Source organism: Octopus bimaculoides, chromosome 20 (assembly GCF_046866305.1).
Source record: "Octopus bimaculoides isolate indiv1 chromosome 20, ASM4686630v1, whole genome shotgun sequence".
Taxonomy (NCBI): Eukaryota; Metazoa; Mollusca; class Cephalopoda; order Octopoda; family Octopodidae; genus Octopus; species Octopus bimaculoides.
In genome coordinates, this window is record NC_142947.1 from 40,021,192 (window position 1) to 40,043,691 (window position 22,500).

Below are 22,500 nucleotides of genomic sequence, written 5' to 3' on the forward strand. Positions count from 1 at the left end.
TATATATATATATATATATATATATATATATATATATATATATATACACACACAAGATATATATTTGCATGTATAATGAAAGAGATCACATGTATGTGCGTATGTATATAATTGCTTACCTCGTGTATATCGTTGGCGATTTTTTCTTCCTCCGTCTTCTCTTCTTTGGAGTTTCCTATATTTCCGACGAAGAGCTTCGCTCGAAACGTTAAATTCTCTTTCTCTCCTTTCCTGAGCGTCCAGTAACACAATATCTGTATCACGCCCTCGCGTTGTTGTTTTTTGTCGTTTTTCTTGTTTGAACTCACTATATATATATATATATATATATATATATATATATATATATATATATATATATATATATATACATACATACATACATGTACATATATAGGTGTGTATGTGTACATGAGTGTTGAATATGCAAATATATTACAGCTCTAGACCTGAAGGTGCTATCAGTACAATCAAAAGTATAGAAGAATCACAAATTTTACAAATGTAGCATACGCAACGTATATGCAGTATTTGCTTCTTTTAAAACGTTTACACTCGCCAGACTCTTTTATGTTACTGCATTTTTACATTCTTTTTCCCATATAACAGTTTAAAAATAGACAAAGCTCATCATCTTGAAAGCATTAATGCAAAATATTCCCATGTCTCATTTTAATTCCTTCCGTTTCTAATAGAATGTCTTAGTATGGATGTCTTAATATGAAATTATATCTTAAAAAATTAATGTCTTAATACGAATGTCAAATATAAATGACTTAATATAAAGTCATATCTAAGAAATTTAATTTTTCTATATCGATAAGCTTTATAGAGTGTGTGTGTGTGTGTGTGTGTGTGTGTGTGTGTGTGTGTGTGTGTGTGTGTGCGCGCGCCTGCGTGTCTTGACATTTTATTGGTTAAAATGTAAGTTTATGATCCGCAGATAGTATTGAAGTCGTTCCTATGCGCTATGTAATTGTATCCCATAACTCGTATTTATTTCTACTTTGGTATGTATGATATTTGTGTAACTAACATTATCTGATATTTTTAAGCATATATATATATATTTTTCAATATTTTCCTTCACGTGAATCGGCAACATCATCAATTCTGTTAAAACTATTTTGAGTGTAAAACTTTGTTTGACATTTTTTGAAGATTTTACAGTTTTAAAATCACGTTACAGGAAATAACTGTTATGGCATCAAAATGGAAATTATTACATTACTCAAAACTTGTTCACCATCCAAAATGAATGTATAAAGCTATTTACTGGAATCATTATTCTGCTTGAACAGCACAGTGTGAAATGTTCATTTTCATTTGATGTTCCAAAATAAAATATCGTTCTTATATACCTTTTAATTACTAGCATGATACTTCAAGTTGATGGAGAGCTCCAAGTTTTCTTGTTTCCTGATAACAGTTAAAGCAATAAGGAAATAATGTCCAAAACATTTCTTGCCATAAAACTTCTCCTGTATTCTTAAAATTATCGGAATCTTCGTTAAAAAAAACCAACGCATTGACTGCGATATATCTACAAATATTTATGTCGCGACACAGTGAGAAATGTATATGTAGGAAACAAGTGTCTTTCCTACGAAGTATATTGTACAATCACTACATCACTGCAGCTAATTCTACCCAGATTTGTAACGAACAATACTGGCACAGCAAGTGTATATGTTTATAAATGTATATACGAAACTCACTATATATGTATTTGTGTACGTATGTAGATGAATCTTGGCGGGATTAGAAGTTTGAATTTTGATTTGAAGAACAAGGAAGGAGCCACATAGAATATTTATAGTTATTTGTCACTCACCTCTAAAAATAATGTATAGTATCTAGTCATAGTTAATCCTGTATAACACCATTATATTCTTTTTACAAATATAAAACGTGACATAACTCGAGACAAGTAAACAAACATTTTACTAAGCAAGACATTTCTTACAGATGAAAAACAATTATTGTTTGGAAGACATTCATGGAATGTATGTTTTCTTTTCCATTTTTCTCTATACATTTTTCTAATTCTATGCACGACATTCTTTCATTCCCGGTTCCCTTCTTTAACACTTCAAATACTTTCACCTCTAACTTTCCTTAATTTCCAACTTTGAAATCTTTGTTTTCGCTCAGTGACTTTGGTGCGTGTTACCAGCATTAAAGTTCTTATTAACACAATCGTTATTCATGAATATACATTTTATCTCTAAAGCAAACTAATTGTATAATTTCTTATCGTATTGTACCAAAAGACAATTTCTTACTTCTTCATTTCAATGTTCTCCATCTTCTTTTGTCTTATTTCTGTCGACTCTTTCTCCTAGACACCATTTCGTTTCTCCGGTATTATAGTTTCCTATATATCTGTGCAAGTTATTTGATTGTGATTAATGCGCCGTTCCTTCCAATTTCCCTTATGTCTCATTATGTGTTCTATTGTCTAACAAAGTTGATATTCTATCACATTTGCTCCAGGCTTATATTTATATAATTTATCAAACGTTAAATATCTGAAATGCTAAGTACTATATTATAAGCTTATAAACTGTATTACACCAACAGAAGTAAATATCGATTTCAAATCTTATATTCCTACTATACAATCGACTGTGTCCTATAAAATATTTACTTCTAGGTGTAGTTGATGAGATGCAGGAAATGTTAACAGTAACCAATAAGTAATTATCTTCATTTTAACTCCTAATATCTACTTTCAAGCTCATTATAAAGACAAAGTAATAATTCCTTACATATACGTTGACAACGCACGCAAGCACACAAAGACAGGCGCGCGCGCGCTAAAATATACACATACATATAGTCACAGACATGTAAATATATTGATAGTTCAAAATTCAAGATTGCCTACCTGTAATTTAGAAATTTATCTGTATGGTATATGCTTACTAAGCTAAATTATTTAATATTCTCACTCAATTATACACGCTTTCTCGACTTCGTTATCACTTGCGAAAAGAAAGCTTGCACCCTTCACACACTATCCCTAAAACACACATTCACATACATGTTATGCGTATACATACACATATGCATTCCTCTGATAATACTCAAGCACACACACACACACACACACACACACACACACACACACACACACACACACACACACACACATACACACACACACACATAAACGCTCACACGAACATAAATATATTTATAAGCACGGAAACGCGTGTACATACACACAGATAAATAGTCAGACAGACAGTAGGCAGATGATAGAGAGCTACAAAAAGAGTCAGATTGATTGATTGATTGATAAATTTATTGATTCATTGAACAATTTGATTACATTATATGTATAGATATATACACATATATAGTTAGAGAAATCTGACCATGCAGAGTAACCCGTTTTTTTTATACTTTGCATATTAAATAATTTCATTTTAAGTATGGATAATATTGACTTTAGAGAGTTCACTACAATTATTCAAGGCTTCAGTACGATACAGACTCCTAAAATAAATGCATTGTGTGAGCAGTCCTTTGTGTGTGTGTGTGTGTGTGTGTGTGTGTGTGTGTGTGTGTGTGTGTATTTGCGCGGAGTTGTGTCCCCTTGACTGTCTGTGGTTTGTGTTAGATAAGCGTGGGTTCATTTCTGCGTATGTTTTTGGTTTAATTTTTCTTCAAGAAGGGGTTCGCCGATGCGAATTCTATGTTAAACTGTGTTTCGTAGTTAATAAAGAAATTGGCTTGTTTTCCCCAGCGTTGTAGGGAGCTTGTTTCTTCAGCTTCACAAGCTGTTTTCCACAGTTTAAAGACCCTTTGTAAGCGTTGACCATCTGAATGTTTCTTTAATTCGTTGTAGATTTCCTCATCTATGTTTTTAAATTTCTGTTCATTGCTCAGCGCTCGAAGCTTCTGGAGTTCTATTTCTGTCTTCATTTTTCCCAGTGTTAGTTTCTCCCTTAATTGTCTTTGTTGGTCCTGTTCGTTTGGAATGCGTTTAATTTGGAATTTATGCGGCAGAATTATTGGTGTAGAGTTTAACATTGTGAGGTATATATATATATATATATATATGTATATATATATATGTATATATTTATATGTATATATTTATATGTATATATTTATATGTATATATTTATATGTATATATTTATATATATATATTTATATATATATATTTATATATATATATTTATATATATATATTTATATATATATATATATATATATATATATATATATATATATATATATATATATATATATATATATATATATATATATATATATATATATATATATATATATATATATATATATATGCCTGTGTGAGTGCCCGCGCGCGGGGTAGTGGATGTGTGTCTGTACGCGCGCGTCTGTGTTTCGTGGCTGTACTTAACGAAGATGTTCTTGAGTGTCCGTGGGTGGCTAAACCATCTATTGATGCGGCATTATACATCATTTGTTTTCTAGTAATTTCTTAATTGTCGTTAATCCTTTTAGATTTGACATAAAAAAGGAATTCTATCTTAGTATCATTAACTTCTTCTGTAATATGAAAGTACAAGACAAGCTGAAGATACGTAATTTGGGAGTGACTATTGTTTGGCTTCATTCCTCCTGAGTGATAAAACATAAGTATAATGAAATTAGCAATTAAACCAACGTCGATACATAGGAGAATGCGTTCTTAATGAATAGGTTTGGGACAATGTTGATTAAATTCTTCAGATCTTAGAATGTAACTGTCATTTTAAACATTTTCTATTATTTAGTAATATTCCTAGAATACACCATAGGCGTTATAAATAGCGTTTGTGTAATGTCTAATGAAGATAAGGTGCTATTTTCGTGAATCAATCAGAGGCAACGTTTGTTCAAACTTTTGTGTAATCTTTTACATTTTTTTCACCACTATATTTTAATGGTACTTGTGTTCGATCTCATTGACTGACACCTTGGGCGATTATTTTCAACTGTAGCTTCGGGCGGGCCATAGGTTTTTAATGGACTTGTGTGTATATATATATATATATATATATATATATATATATATATATATATATATATATATATATATGGGAATATTAAATCTCTGAGCGGGCAGTAAACAGCAGCAGTACGGAATGGTAAAATATAATTGCTAACTAAATGTGGCGGTCCCATTTAGGACGATGCTAATGTTGTTTTTATCCCCAGGAGGACATCTCCTCCAGCTGGCTAACGACACAGTGTGCCGTTGGAAATTAAATTTTGCGATATATACCTACATACATATATATATATGAACAGGTTTGAAAGAAAAAGACTGCTGAGACCCCCTTCGGTCATGACTGACCATGGCATTGCACCTAGAAAGTTACCCTCCCAGGCACAAGTTCGGGCAAGGTTGTTTATGGAACCTCTTTATGGACCTCTTGTGATTCCAGACGAATAGACAGTGTCCAATGAAAGCATTTAGACTCCACTAGGAAACTCACTGTTCTCCTTTTTCGATAGCAAGGGCATATTCTACATCCAGTGTGTTCCCTATAGCCTGATGAACAAGAAGAGTAGTTTGTGAAAGTTTTAAGGGAGTTCAAAAAGAGATTTCTTCACAAAATGTCACACCTCTTGCACTTGGACAGGTGGCAGTTGTACCCGGACAATGTACCAGATCAAAAACCGGTAACTAAATACTTTACCGAGGTGGCCATCAGAACTGTAGCTTCACCTTCCCTGCAGTCCAGACTTTTCTCCCTTTGACGTTCGGTTATTCTCCAAGCTGAAGGAGATCCTTAGGTGCAGTTATTTGGAACACATTCCGAAGATAAATGTAGTGTGAAGGCAACTGAACACCTTCAATTTGGAGGACTTCGACAGAGCCTTCTCGAAGTGATTGGAGCGCGACAGAAACTGAATTAAGGTGAGGGGATCCTATTTAAAAGGTGTGAAATAAATAAATGTCTCTCCTGAAAAATCTCAAAATTTCTGCAATGAACCACGTGTAATAACCAATGGTTATATCTATAATATTTCTAAAATGCAATATAAAATATAAACCCGTTCGAAATGACGGTAATTGTTTCTCTTGTATCAGATTTATACGATGACTGAATGAATAACGTTGCGAAAATGTTTGCGGGGCAGAAGATACGAAAAGACATAAATAACGGAGAGCAGAATGATGAAGAATAAAACCTGCATTATTCTTATGATTTATCATACTACACATATTTCATTAATGAAAGAACTGTGTATCTCCTGCAGTTACTTTGACATATTGTACATAAAACATAATGGTTTCAAACATTTGGCATAGGACGAGCAATATTTGGATGCGAATGTTAGTCTGTTACATTGACCTCGAGTGATCTGTTATTTATTTTGTCAACAGAATAAAGGTTAAAGTGTCAGGTCGACGTCAACAGAATTTGAATTTAGGACGTGAAGGACTGGAAAAAATGACTCTTTGTACACCTACGATGCGCTAACGACTCTGCCAACTTTTCTTAGCATCTCATAAAAAATATAATAATGCGAAAATCTATTCGGAATTACTGATGAAGACCAGACTCACACTCTCCTCACTTTATATAATTAATTTAATTCAAATTCATTTTCATTTTCATTCTCGGATGGTCTCTTTTGCAATTCTTGATCATAATTAATCATGTAAATTATATCAGCTTTTGTAAATCTGCGAGTATAATTTAATTACTTTATTTTTCGTAACACACTCCAGCATGAATAATAACTCCCCTTTTATAAAAATTCGAGAACTGTTTCGAGAAATTCATAAAGAACAAGCATTAAGCTTCTTTATTATAATCACATTTGTGTACATAATTTTAAGGTTTCAAATGTAGCAGATGCACGTATATTTCTTAAAGTCCACGTAACTTTCATGAATACACTGATGAAAAAAGTAGAATATAAATCCGGTTATGTTTCCCGTCATATTTCGCTAAGCATGTTTATATGTCGTTACACGCAGCAACACTTCTACTTTAGCGAATTACATTCACTTTAGAACCCCGTGTTACTAGTGCAGCTCATATGCTGCATGATACAAAGGAAACGTAAGGACATATAATCATTATTTGAAACATGATAGCCATCAGTAAAATTTGATTTCCAATACGTTCTGCCCACGAAAAGCTACGCTCATTAAACTAGCATCTGTGCAGAAAACAAAATCTCCCCGTGCGCAATCACATTAATACTTTAACAGTTTTGGCACGTTATAATTGGTACACTGAATATAGACATTGTTCTCCTTTCGTGCCAAATACAATTTCACAAAGAATATTCATGGTTTGTTTCTATTGTGCCTATCACTTCTTAAGAAAGTGTTTCCAGAATGGGTTAGAATTCCATAAGCGTATACATTCATGTATTTGCTAAATTATCTTATTGTCCTGGTTTTCCTTAATAAATCGATTGTTTCTTGTATTTTTCACATATGCCATTTAAAAGGTACACACCATAGGCGTTTATTCAATTAACTATTTCAATAACACATTGTGGAACTCATTTTTTTATTTTCACCTTTGAGAAATGCAGCGTTTATGAATATAAAACAAGACAATAGAAAACAAGGATTTTTTTCTTGTTATAATTGCGTTATATTGTCAAGAACCATAATGGAATAGAACAATTTGTGGAAAATAAGCCTCGTCATCTGGGAACGTCACACATTGTAAGGGGGTTGAACATATTTCATAAGTACCTACTTCGTGTCATATAATCATTTCAATGAACACAACGAATTATTTGTAAAAATATTATTCATAATGGGGAATCTCTCAGGGGCATAAGCGGTTTAAAAATGGAGGAATTGTATGTAAATCTAAATATACATCAGAAAAGATGTATCTAAATATTTAAATAAATGTATAATATTCGATTCTATGTACAAATATAATGATGTATATATATCGATAGATAGATAGTCAGTTGAGGTGTGTTCTATTAAGAACGTATAAAAGTACAAATAGAGCTCGTTTACCCTTAGAATTCCCGAATAGCCGGTACTATTCTTTATGGTATGCTACCAATTCTAGTCTTAGGTATTCCTCGTGTGTGAAAGTAAAGAGTAAATCAGTCATAGAAGAAGCCACGGATATTGTAGCATGGAAATCTAAATTTTGCTTACGGAGACAGCAACTGAGTATCGACTGAAGAGATACATATAGATCTTCTTGTACAGGTAAATCGTTTAATAATTGAATTTAAATTTTAAATCCTGTATATACAAGGATCTGTAGGTATTGAAACATTTGTAACTATTAAAAAGCTGCCTACCGTAGATACTCTTCCGTTTGATTCTTTTACTTTATATATATTTATATATATATATATATATATATATATATATATATATATATATATATATATATACTGTATTTCGGGATGGTTATTTTTTGTCAAATAAAAACACGAACTATATATATCCATTCTTCATTCATTTATTAATTTATTACTGTTCTTATTCTAACTCGTCCATTGTCCGCACATCATTCGTCACACATCTGTGAACTCCTCAGTGACACTTTCCGATTTCGTGTGTTCCCTTGCTCTACTTATTGCATTCTGTCCTATGATGTGTATCGTTTTATGCGAACGCGTTTCTGTTTAAGTGTGTGTGTGTGTGTGTGTGTGTGTGTGTGTGTGTGTGTGTGTCCTTCCTCATTGACGCTGCTGCTTCCCTTGAACCCGGCATTTTGTACCATTCTTATAACTCTCTGTGTTTGTGTGTTCGCCCACGCTGCTGCCATCTTTGTAGTTGTTGTTGTTGTCGTATTTGTTTTTGTTGTTACCATATCTATTTCAACACACGATTTCACATCAGGAATCTTGCAACAAGTTCATAAACGTGTGTGTGTGTGTGTGTGTGTGTGTGTGTGTGTGTGTGTGTGTTTATATATATATACATATATATATATATATATATATATATATGTGTGTGTGTGTGTTTGTGTGTATACTTGAACCTCACTGTAACGTAGAATTGGTGCACAGATTATCTTAAGCCTTAGTCTATCAGAGATAATGTATGTCACTAATTACCAAGTGGCTCCAATTGACCCAATACTTTTCTTTTAATTTTTATTTAAAATTTATTCAAACTACCGCTATTTCTTAGCTACATTATATACGCTATCAGGTGAATGAAGAAGTACTGTTTCTCACAAATTTAATAAAGAAAAATACAGCTTATAGAATATGACATAAATTTTTTAAAATTCCAAAAATACAGAATTACAGCTCCGTATGGCAAACATGGATATTACAATTCTTAAATGTAGTACGAGTTTTCCTGTCTCTTTTGATCCACACAAAGAACATCTTCCTTTTTTTTTTTCTGTACTTCAGGAATCTCAAATGCGTTTGAAGATCGTCTTCTTTTCTTGAGAAACGTTAGCGAAACTAGAAGATTGTTTGTCATGTTCTTGTTTAGCATTAACTCCAGCATGTTCCTTTCCTAGCTAAATTAGACACTGTCTTCTTTTATCCTTGAAACTTTGCAAGTGAAGCTGTTTAGCAACAATTACGGTATTCACTGCACATACATCAATCATGTTGTAGAATATAAACCTTAAACCATCTTCGAATCATTCATTTGCAAGTCCTTACCATCTCATCTTATCTCTGGTATCTGCTCCTCATTTTGTTTTCTTGTAACATGTAAATAACATCTTACATTATTTACATTTGATGAATATTTGTCCTCATCGTGTTTGTTGTTAACGCAACGTTTCGTCTAATATACCCTCCAACCTTTATCAGGCGTCTTGGGGAAATTTCGAACCTAGGTTCTCATTCCTAAGGTATGTTTCGATGTCCTTCATACTGTCCTTCATTTCAATATCTGTCATTTATATATTTATTTAAACTCTACTGATATTACAGAATAATTGTAGCAAGTGCTTTTCCTCTATATGATGACATCAGGTAGCCAATAACAGTGGACGAGCTTTGTATAGCATTCTACAAAGATGTAAGGATTTTACCGAATCTTATTTAATCATATATGTATAATACACACGCACGCACATATCTATAGATAGATAGACGTGTGTGTGTGTGTGTGTGTGTTTATATATAAATATGTATGCACACACACATATACACACATATGATCAAAGAGAGACAGAAAGGGTGAGATATATAAGTATGTGCGCCTGTGTGCGTATATGTCAGTGTGTGTGTGTGTGGGAGAAGAAAAGCGAGAAAACGAGAGAAATTTCTTCTTTGTAGCAATAATTGCCTTCAATTTTCAGTGGGCTAATTAGAAGAAATTTAGTGATTACATTCTGTTGATACAACGTTTAACTATGAGAAAAACAGGCGGAAAGAACCATATTCACATATCCACGGGTGGAATAAGATCACACTGCTTTAAAGACATCGGTAATTCAAAGTTTGTATTTACCTAATGTGAGTATTACAGCATAAAACACTATAATATTGACGATGTCCTACATAAGACTGTGTCTATTAACTATCAAATACTGCAGCAGATGATTGCATGATAGTATCGAGTTATCCGCAGACTGAGCTGACACCCTCTCAGTGGACATTTAGGAGTGTTGTAGTTACTGCTATCACAGAAGTATAATATATGCAGAGATTATTATCGAAACTAGCTCTATATCATTATTTTGGCTTCATACAACTCAACACATTTAGAATATCTAAAGAAGAAATTGCATTACGAGTTATGTCAACTGTTATTTAATCTGTCACAGATAATATATGGTTTTCGACGCTGATGGTTGCAATTCTTATTTCGAAACATTTCTTTTTTTGTTATGTATTATTTTTTTTTACTGGTTTTCATCGAGTACATAATGTTGACATGGCGCCATTTAATGTGGATGATGCAACATTTTGTGAAGTGTGGACATAAACTGGAGGAAGAGAATAGACACGCGCACACAAGAACAGACACACACACACGCACACACACACGCACGCATGTAAATATATAAGTGTATGCATATATGTATAACTATATATATATATATATATATATATATATATATATATATATATATATATATATATATATATATAGATGTGCTTGCATGTATATATTTATATGTTTACCTACATGTATGTATGTATGTATCTATATATATGCATATGTGTGGTGTGTGTATATATGTATGTGTATATATATATATATATATATATATATATATTTATTTCTATTCATTCATATATCGAGGGATCCACCCACAAACACAAACATGTATAAATATATATATATATATATATATATATATTTCTATTCATTCATATATCGAGGGATCCACCCACAAACACAAACATGTATAAATATATATATATATAAATATATATATATATAAATATATATATATATAAATATATATATATATATATATATATATATATATTTATTTATTTCTATTCATTCATATATCGAGGGATCCACCCACAAACACAAACATGTATATATATATATATATATATATATATATATATATATATATATATATGTATGTATATATATAGAGAGAGGAAGAGTGAAAGATCGCGATACAGAGTTACACACACGCACATACACACAAACACAAGTGTGTGTATATGAAGTCTTCATTCGCATCCTTGTTCCGATCTCGCTGTATTTTGTATGGCGTTGATCGAAAATATATTCTACCTTCATGAATGGACAAATAAATAAATCAATCGCCAAAGCTAGGCTGACTATTTATTGATCTTGTTGTTATCATCCGTATCTTCATCATTATTACTTTTATTACTCAGTACTCTTATTTTTATCACGTGCTCTCAATGCGCTACGGAGCGCAGGTCTGTTAGTCTTGGGTATGTTCTGTAGCTTGTTGTGATGCTCTTATAGTTAGTGTATTGAAAGCGTTTTACGTAGGATGTGTGCAGTGCCTACCAGTGCTTAGTAGTGCTATTTTCTGTATATTATATATATTTGTTAGTCCTCGTGTTTTTTTATGTATTTGTCTCAATATTTTTTATCGTATGATAAAATGCGAATTTTATCATAGGGCTTGTTTCTGCTTTTAAACTCCCCATTTGAAATACCTAGAGAAACATTATTATTATTATTGAGTGAGAGAGTAGTGCATGCCATCAACGAGAAACTGGGGTAATATATACAAAGCCCAATAAACCTATCATGACTACACGTCTGATAAGGGTACACCAGGCACATGCATCACAACCATATGTGCACGATATGGTGATCTCATATCAAGATAAACAACGCATGACCTCGCAGGTGGGGCCTAGTTAGAATTCTTTTCAGGTCGAGTAGCCTATACCGCTCAAAAGGTCCCTGAATAAGGTTTGTTTAAGGATGCTGAGCAAAATACCCATGTTTCCAAAGGTGAATTATTCAAACCCCAAAGAATTCCTCTCAACACATGGTTATGATGCTCCCCCACTATTTCTGCTCGTGATCAGAAATGCACATATCGTCAGCCACCAAGGGACATGCTCAACTTAGTTAAGGTCAAACAACTGACAAGCAAATCTGTGATACTGAGCAAAATATTTGCTGTAGCCCATCTTTTTATACCAAGACAAACAATGTACATGATAACACTTCCAATTAGTTAACATCAGAAGCCATAACAGCCACTGCCTGGTACTGCATCAGGGCATTTATTATTATTATTATTATTAATAATATTAATATTATTATTATTATTATTATGAGGAGTAGTAGTAGTATCATCATCTTCCTCATCATCAACTTTAATGTATGTACATAGCTAATGGATACAGCATTGTCCATGCAACTGAGAATGTAGCTGTCGCACGTCATATGTGGTTGCAATGTATATTTAAAGGAAGGTAGACACCACATGGTATATAAAAAAAAAAAAAAACTACGTTATTGATTTCCAATATCGAAACAGGCCACATACTATTTTATGTGAAACATATGATTTGATAAGACTGAACGCTCTATTTGGTAGTTACATAACTCTGTCGATATCGGGAGATGAATTAATAAGTTGATCTTGATGTGACTTGAAATCAGGACATGAAGTATCGTATGTCTGTATAACATTGAATTTACTCCGCCATGCCAACGACCGTGGTAATCAATTATTTTTATATAAATTGATTTTTTGTTATATTTTATAGCTACATACAACCTAATGTTTAGGAGCTTTCGACCAGACTCTCTCAGTGATTGAATCTGGTCTTGGTTATTGATTGCTCGCAATAGAGATGCTCAATACATTAGCTTCTATGATCATGACATGTATATCGTTTTATATTAATGTACGTCTATCTCTGTTTGTGCGTGTCTGTCTGCGTAAAAACGTGTATGGTTCAGCGTTTAACTAGCAATTCGGAGGATTTGGATTCGATCCATCTTCTGCGACGATTGCCTTATACTAGAAAGTATCCGGTCGTGTGACCGTCTGTAGAATCTCTGATTGAAATGGCGGAATATATCGCACTGTGTGAAGCTAAGTATACCAGGCAAGTAAGCTAAGGTAACTAGCACCTGTGGAATACACACTTACTTAAACTCACCTGTAATGTTTGGCCCCTCGAATCCCGAATATTCATTTGCGTATTCGTATTTGTTTTAACTGATGTAATGTTAGACTGAAACATTTTCAAAAGATTCGTTAAAGGCAAATATATTTCATTGTCAGATGGGTTAATTATCAGATCCAGTAATTACCTCCTAATAAACTTTGAGTTTAAATCTTACCATTATTGTTATTATTATTATTATTATTATTATTATTATTGCATAATCTTCCTAGGTACTGTAGTAAATAACTAACTGACGCGCAAATCAATGGCTAGCTCTATCGGTGTAGAAATCATTATTATTATAGAGATATAAACGTGTGAAGGTCCCTGACACCCTTGCAGAAAAATTCCTTTTTGCTCGAAGATTAATATAATAGGTGTATACTGAATATAATGAAAATGGACGGAAAGGAAACACTGCACTCTCCACAATATTTCAGTAAAGATCATAAACAATACTTTGAGTAGAAATATTACAACATCATTATAATAGCTACTACTGTGCTATACACCACCGGTGCTAATGACTTCTATACTAACACTCATTGAAATAGGCATGACAGTGGTGGCGCTCGCAAAGCGTCTGAAAGTATTACAGCAGGAATGGAAAAAGATTTCAACGAAATTATACAACTGTGTAAGCCATAAGTTCACAGATACTCATAGACGTCCATCATTGTCAAATATAAAACGAAAATCAGAAACGAAATTGTTGCACAGCAGCAAACACGAATTCATATTTTAGCCAAAAGCATTGTGTTTGGAATTCTGAAAGTAAATATGTTTGCATCTATCTCTCTTCTGATGTCATTCATGTCTTACGCGATGAAGAATTCACATTTTATTCTTCCTTAAGCTGACGCTATTGTTTATTAGGACTAATAGGCATGGACAAGGTGGCAACTCAAGTTCAAATGCTAAAATCTTTCAACTTATTGCCTTCTGACAATGTGGCAGTGATCTCAGTAAAGGCGAGGCTTTTACGTGCCTTGCATTTCAAAAAATATTTCGACAAATGCGAGAATTGCTTTGGAATAAACATCTATTTTGCATTATCAGCAACGGTATAGTCAGAAGACGAACGTAGTTCCATAATCTACTGAAGAGCTACCGTGGTACTTCGAAGGAATCTAGGAAGTTGTTGATAGACAGATAGCAAACGACTGCCTCAACGTGATCTGAAGGCAGTAAAAATATATACGTTGATGTTTAACAAATCATGGGATACGATATACAAGCCAAATATCGTTAAGATTATTGGTACCCAGAATATTACAGGTACATCTAGGAGCGGTCTGAATTATCATATATATATATATATATATATATATATATATATATATATATATATATATATATATATATATATATATATACACATACATATATATATATGTAAATGACATTGATTTTCTTTTCCAACGAGAGTAATAAATTAAAATATAGTCCATCAGAATATCTAGAAACCCCTATCATATGAACGCGTGAAATTGAAACAATGGGGCAAAGAAACCCTAATTTTGTTTCTGCCTTGGTTTATACACTAGAAAACAACATGCATGGCTTCAGTAAATAAACTATTATTTTATCAGAGACAAGAGTAATAGAAGAGCGGATCCACTCTGAAGTGTAAGTTGTCTTCGGCGAATGTGAGTTGAAGCATTCCAATATTTTATACCGGTGGGTTGATAGGTTTTGAATTAATTTACCAAATGTACTCTTTTGACTCAGACAAACGGCAATGCTTCATAAAAACCGTATTTATTTATGTACCAACATTCCAAATCCAAGTTCTTCATATAGCCTTTTTGCTTTATTTTAGGAACAACACAACTCAAGCAACCCTTGTCCTTCTCATATTTAAATAGCTGAGGATACTCATTTCAATATAAACAGTACTGATGACATGCTTCTGAATCAGGAAATTTTTAGCCTCTGCGGATGTGTACCTACACAAAAGTTCTACCTTTGTCCAGGTAAGACAAATTTTTTTTTTACTTTTTCTTCTAAACTTTTATTATATTTGAATTCCAGTAAGGGGAAACATTCATCAATAAATAAATGTCATTGTTTGTATCCACCACATTTGTGCATGTTATTATTCATCCTGATTTATAGTTTCTTTCTTTGAATGTTAATCAAATAATTTGCATTGTCTTACTCGACTAAAAGGAAGTGCTCCAGCATGGTCGCAGTCAAATGACTAAAACAAATAAATGAATTTAAGAATATATTTCATACGAAATTTAATTTTCAGTTTATTTTACATCACACTTGAAATCTTACCATCACATGAAGCAGGAACTGTCACCACTCCATGTGCGTTACAAAATGGTACATTAGGAATATTCAAAGATTTACACCTCTTTACCTAATGATTTTATTAGATAATACATCTGTTTTATTAGATAAGACATTTATACTAATAAATAAATGTTCTACACAGAAAACCTAATAGAATGTAATTGTACATAACTAAGTCTTAGCCAGCTGATGACCAATGCTGAGTATTTGGGAGAAGTATATTAAATTTAATACAAACAATATTATAAAGACGTCTGTGTTTCTTTTGTATATCATGTATACATTATCTTCTAAGTATAAAGGAAGAAGAGAAATATAACGGGGGGAATATAAAGGGTTTTAAGGGGCTAAGAAAATGTAAAATGTCGCAGATGGAACTGTGTGGTAAGACGTTCGCTTCCCAACCACAGAGCTTCGTGTTGAGTCCCACTCGTGGAACCTTGGGCAAATGTTTTCTACTATAGCTTCGAGCTGATCGAAGCCCTCTGAGTGGTTGGACCGTCGTATATGTATATGTATAAGAGGCTCACCGCATATGTATCTACATATATATGTGTGTGTTTATGTGTGTATGATTTGTGTGTGTGTTTGTATGTATTTATTTGGGCTTGTCTCAGAACAACGCATGACAATCGGAATTGGTGTGTTTTCGTCCTCGTAACTTAGCGGTTCGGCAAAAGGTACGATAAAATAAGTACCAAACTTTAACGTATCAGTACTGGGGTGTAATTCTTTGGACAAAATTTCTTTGTAGCGGTGCCTCAATTTAGACGAAATCTATTAATTTACTGAAATAAGTAAATGATAAAAGATAGAAGTTAAAAATAAAACATTCGTATTTGATTAATGGCCTTTAAGGAGGCTGCAGTTTTTCAGTGGAAAGTTTACGTCGATAGCAACAGCCGGAGCAATTTATTTTTCAGCAAACCCTCTCGAAAGGCTTCAAATTGATGTTGGGAAATGGACTCAGAAATCAAAATCTAGGAAAAATATTGCAAAGTATTTTCTTTTTAACCACGCTGTAATGATTTGACCAGCTCAAGCTTAGTACCTTGGAGTAACGACAGTGTTGCATAAATAACGCATATAATAAAAACAAAAAATTAAATATGTTCCAAGATGGATGTCAATTCAAAAGGTCAAAGATAATTACGCTGAAAAATATTTTGTCAAAACTAAACAACCAGAATCAATAGAGAGATAAGCAATATTTAATGGCTAACTTAATAAAAAAGCAATGAACTATAACCGTTTCACAAGAATTTTATTGGCAAAGTGAACCTTCAAACAATAATATTTACAGCTCACGTTTTCACATGAAACACACTTGAAAGAGTAACTCAAGCAAAGTCTAACATATAAAAATTCAAATACAGACACACAGACACTACGCACATATACACGCAAGTACACACACACACACACACACACACACACACACACACCAATTTAGATATATATATATATATATATATATATATATATATATATATATATATATATATATATATATATATATATATATATATATACAGTGTACATTTAAACACATAAGAGGTCTCCATCATAGGATTCCCTCACGCTAGAAAGAACAGCTAAGTTCCAAACCATTATTAGGGATAAAATTTCGAAGGGAATGAAAACTAAAACCATTTACCATAACGCTCCCGAGCCATGGTTTCTGACTTCACCTGGCAAATTATTTTATTTGCTACAAAAAGTCAGAAAAACCATGATGGAGACCTCTTATGTGTTTAAATGTACACTGTATTTATATGAATAATATATAGTCTATGGACTAAATTCTTACACGCTAGGCCAATGGTAGTAGAAATTTATAATATTTCTAATTACCCTTCGATATTATTATATATATGTATGTATGTATGTATATATATGTATGTATGTATGCATGTATCTATCTATCTATAAAATCTTTCCGATGAACGGGAACGTGAAACTCTGAGTGACGGTTTTTGTTATATTTTTGCTGCTTTTAAATAAAGTGTATATATATATATATATATACACACACACACACACACACACACACACACACACACACACACACACACACACACACACACACACACACACACACACACACGAAATACGAAATTCAAAGATTCAAAACCTACGTATTAACTAGCTTAAACGAGATATTATGCCCATGACACGTCAAACTAACTGTTAAACGTATAGTAATGCACAAACATAGACGAATTGTAAAGGAAAATTGGTTTTATATGTATGATACTAGCGGGTATGGTTATATGTACTGCTTTAGCTCCAGAGTATTCAACTGAAGAATGGCTTAGTTTGCCATTGCAAAAACAGACCGGCTATATGTATGTGTTTGAATCTCTGTGCATGTATGTGTGTGTGTGTGTGAATGTAAGTGTATATTTGCGGTGGTTGCTTGTGCCTATATGTGTGTATATATCAGTGTACGTCTGTTGGACTGCATTTACTTTAGAGTTAAGAGGAAATGACTGAAAGAAGTAAAAGATTCGGTTTTGCATAATTCCCATAATTGCGTTATATGTAGAAGTAATCAATTCCTTATGAACAAGTACTTTCGTTTATTGAAGTTGAAGAAATGAAAAGAACATTCTAGATGCGATTCTTGACGATAGTTAAAAATTTAGGATGATTGCTGCAACAAAATGCGAATTATTTTCTCATAATTACTTGTTTCATTTTGTTGCTAAAGGACAATTATGATCATATATTTTGTAATATGTTACAGTACAACGGTCTACGAATGACTACAGATGAGTGGATAGGTTTCAACATATAGAATAAAATGCGTATGCTATGAACTTATTAAATTAATCATCTTATTAGGTTTCTTATCACTTAGAATTATGGATCTTCTTTTGAATATCAGGATAATCTTTATGCCAATATTTAACGCATATACTGATTAACTATTTAAGCAATTAACTTATCGGTTGTTTGTTTAATCATTCGACTAATCCATCAGTGACTTATGATTGTAATAGTCCATTTATCACTCATCATCACCTATTCAGTAACATACCCTCCCTACACTAGATCAGCTTCAAGATTACTTTGGCCTGGAGATAGTTTTCAATTTTTTTTGTAAAAAGAAAACAAACAAAATCTGCCTACTGATCCGTATCTGGGTTAGATTTTAATAATCGATATAAGGTGTGAGAGACGCTTTTGAAACTTTCTCCTATAACTATTTTGACTAACTCGAAAAATGTATATTTAATATGTAGAAATAGTTTCTAGTTTTCTGATATGCATACACACACACGCGCATATATATATATATATATATATATATATATATATATATATATATATATATATATATATATATATATATAGATAGATAGATAGATAGTTAGATAGATAGATAGATATATATATATATATATATATATATATATATATATTGTCTTTTATCCTCTGAGAGTGAACTTCCAAGGGCTTTAAAATATTTTGGCATTGATCATACTCTTATCCGACTTTAAAATATTTACTCACTCAAATAGTATTCTCAAACGTGCAACTGCTAAGCAGATATTTTTCTATACGTGCAAAGGTATCCGAAATCATGAAATTTGGGTTTGCTTGTCATGTTGACAACGTCACAATGAAATTTGTCTCTAAACGTCAATGGTGAAATATCGCAATACTTCGTTAGACGTCATATGAAAAATACTTTTATTATCATGGTTAATATCACAAAACATGGCATATATACAAAAATTATGATTTTATATTTATGAAATTTCTCGATACTTCTACAAAATGAATCTTAATTTTGAAAAGAAAATGTTTATTTAATGATTAAACTGAATGGTATTAAGAAATAAAAAGACTGCAAAAATTATATTTCCTGTTGATTATGTATAATAGAAATTCACATATACACATGCACACACAAACGTATATTCACACATTCTACATCTGTTAACTCTCTACGCACGTCTCTGTCACTATCTCAAATCCTCTTCTTTTATGATGAAAAACGTGATTGGAGATCAACTAGCCAAATAACAAACATATATACACATATCGACTATTATCATAGAGAGATTTTTAGTACGATAACCAGCACGTCAGTATTAATCATCCTAATTCGCTGTAATTTCTCCATTTAAGTTATTAATCATATCTCGTTTTATCTATAATCATGCAAATTATTTACCATCAAAATATACGCAGTTCTATAACATTAGGTAAATAGCCTTCTCTAGTTTCCATGTGGTTAAAAATGTCATTAGGAGGTGTACTATTTCGACTCCAGTGCTCAACTGGTAGTTATTTTATCGATCCTGAAATGATGAAAAAGCAAATTGCTCTTGACGCAATTTGAACTCAGAAAATGACGAACGAAATATCGCTAAGCATTTTGCTTGGCGTGGTAACGATTCTTTTGGCTCACCGCCAACCTAGGGACCTCCATATTGCTGAAGACATTTAATAAAAAGAAAAGAAAGTATATAGCAGATCCCTCTTCAAAGCAAGATTTTTGCTTTTTAAGTACATAAATAAAATTGAAAAATAATTACCTACAAATCTGACGCGATTTGGCATGTTTTCCAATAACTGTAGAATTGTATGCATGCTCGCCTCATTGTGCATATTACGTTTCTACTTAATGATATACATAAAGAATCTATTGCACACCATTAGTTATGTGGCTTAAAAAGAGCACTCTACAGCTTGCTTGCAAGAAGGGAGTCCGCTATATGATTTTGTAAAATTTTGTCAGCAATACAATAGTCCTTCGGTAGGCGGTGAGATGGAAGATTCGTTCCCACACCGGATAAAATACTTATCGACATAATTGTTTGTCTGTCCTGTACCATTTAATGATTTTGCATGAATTATTCGCATGAGGTATCCAAACGAAAATTTGAAAACTTTTGTGTTAAGGCTCCAGAAACTCCCGCTATTGTTTGACCGCTGAAGAAATTGTGACCTCTATATAGTATTAAGACTACTGGGAAAGTATTCGCCTAATATCCAGTCTGTGATATGGTGCGATCCTTTAGCGACCACCACCTTCTGTAAAACACAATTTGCATTAGTAGCTGCTTATGCTTCACTGTATAAGTCACGGACAATTCATTCATCAAGCGCCCAGAAACGTTGTCTTCATGAAACTATATAAGTTTAAAAAATAATCCAGAATATATGTAAATGTATAATACACCTCTAATGATACAACTCTCCTTAATCATTTTTAAAATTTTGATTTCACTCTAAGTCGGTAAGCTGGCAGGATCGTTAGCACCCCGAGCGAAATGTTTCGCGGTAGTTCGTCTGTCTTTATGTTCCGAGTTCAAATTCCGCCGAGATTGACTTTGCTTTTCAGCCTTTCCGGTTTGACAAATTGAGTACTTGCTTTGTACTGGGGTCGAACTAATCGACTGATCCCGTTCCCAAAAATTTCGGGCCTTGTGCTTTGAACAGAAAAGAATTTTGTTTTCACTCTATCGTCTGCGAAAATGCTGCGTACCACTTCGACAGTCTCATCAAAATAACATTCTGTAATTCCATAATTATGTTGCTGTTCTTTTATTCGTGTGATTATCAATCGTTCTTGGTATCATGATGAAAATAAAAATTTCAAAATCATAGTCTTATATATTTATCATTTCGCCGCCTTTGTCAAAGTGAATATTGTAGAATCATCACGTATGAATATTCAGGTGTTTCACCGATAGGATTTGAATATATTATCGTCCCGACATTACTCTTGTAAACAGATAGCATTGATTTTTTTTTCATATATCTAGCACCTAATGTTTTTTAACTCTCTCAGAGTCCTTTCTACAAAGACTCCCTACTGTTTCACTGCATATTTTAAAATCTATTCTTACCATTTTTATATTTAATTTTGTTTTCTTTCGTTTTATTAATTATTTTTATCGTCTGCATCTTTCAGCAAAATTTTCTTCTTTATCTCTCCATTTTATTTCATCTTTTAGTCTTCTCCGTTTGAACTCTATCTTCACCTACTGTATTTGTTCTTCCTTTTTTTTCATCATCTATTATTTTGTTCCACTTCTTCCTCTTCTTCTTCATCTTAGTGTTCTTCTCCATTATTTGTCTTATGTTTTGCTTCTTAATTTACCCAAAACACACATCATACACAATTCGATATTCATAAAAAAAAAAAATATTAAAAGCATTACGTTTGGGCAGTGAAGTCCACGACCGTTCTTAATCTTTTTATCTTTTAAACTTTCCCTTTCTTTAATCTGTTCACCTTTCACTATTCCCCTTTTTGTCCAGCCTAGTCTCTCCTACTGCCCGTTCTCTCCATTCCCTCATAAGTGTTTCTTGTGCTCCTTTCCCTTCTGATCTAGGAAAATTGCTTTCACCTTTAATCTTTCATTATCAATATTTTATCAATAGATTAGTTTTAAGCATCAACGCCATCATAGTATTAGCCTTATTATTTCTATCTCATCTTCACTATTGAAGTAGAGGTACAGACTAATAATCTAGTCAATAATTCACTATTGGTTCGAAGAGAAGTTTTATCATTTAAATTTGTTTTTAGACTTATTTTTTCTGATGTTTATTATTAGTGTTCTTTTTGTCAGTAATATTTTTATGATCTACAATATGATAATTATTATTTGTGTTAAGAGTTTATCGT

General features: G+C 32.5%; 1 protein-coding gene across 13 annotated transcripts in view; it reads left to right on the top strand.

Annotated features, from left to right (window-relative positions):
* The window catches only part of LOC106873878 (uncharacterized), a 383,411-nt gene that overhangs the window by 280,980 nt on the left and 79,931 nt on the right, over positions 1 to 22,500 (top strand). For all 13 annotated transcript variants that reach the window (XM_089338413.1, XM_089338414.1, XM_089338415.1 and 10 more), the window contains one exon: positions 15,367 to 15,520. In XM_089338413.1, coding sequence (XP_089194539.1) covers positions 15,367 to 15,412 — 46 coding nt within the window. In that variant the 3' untranslated portion in view covers positions 15,413 to 15,520. The remainder of the gene's footprint in view (positions 1 to 15,366; positions 15,521 to 22,500) is intronic.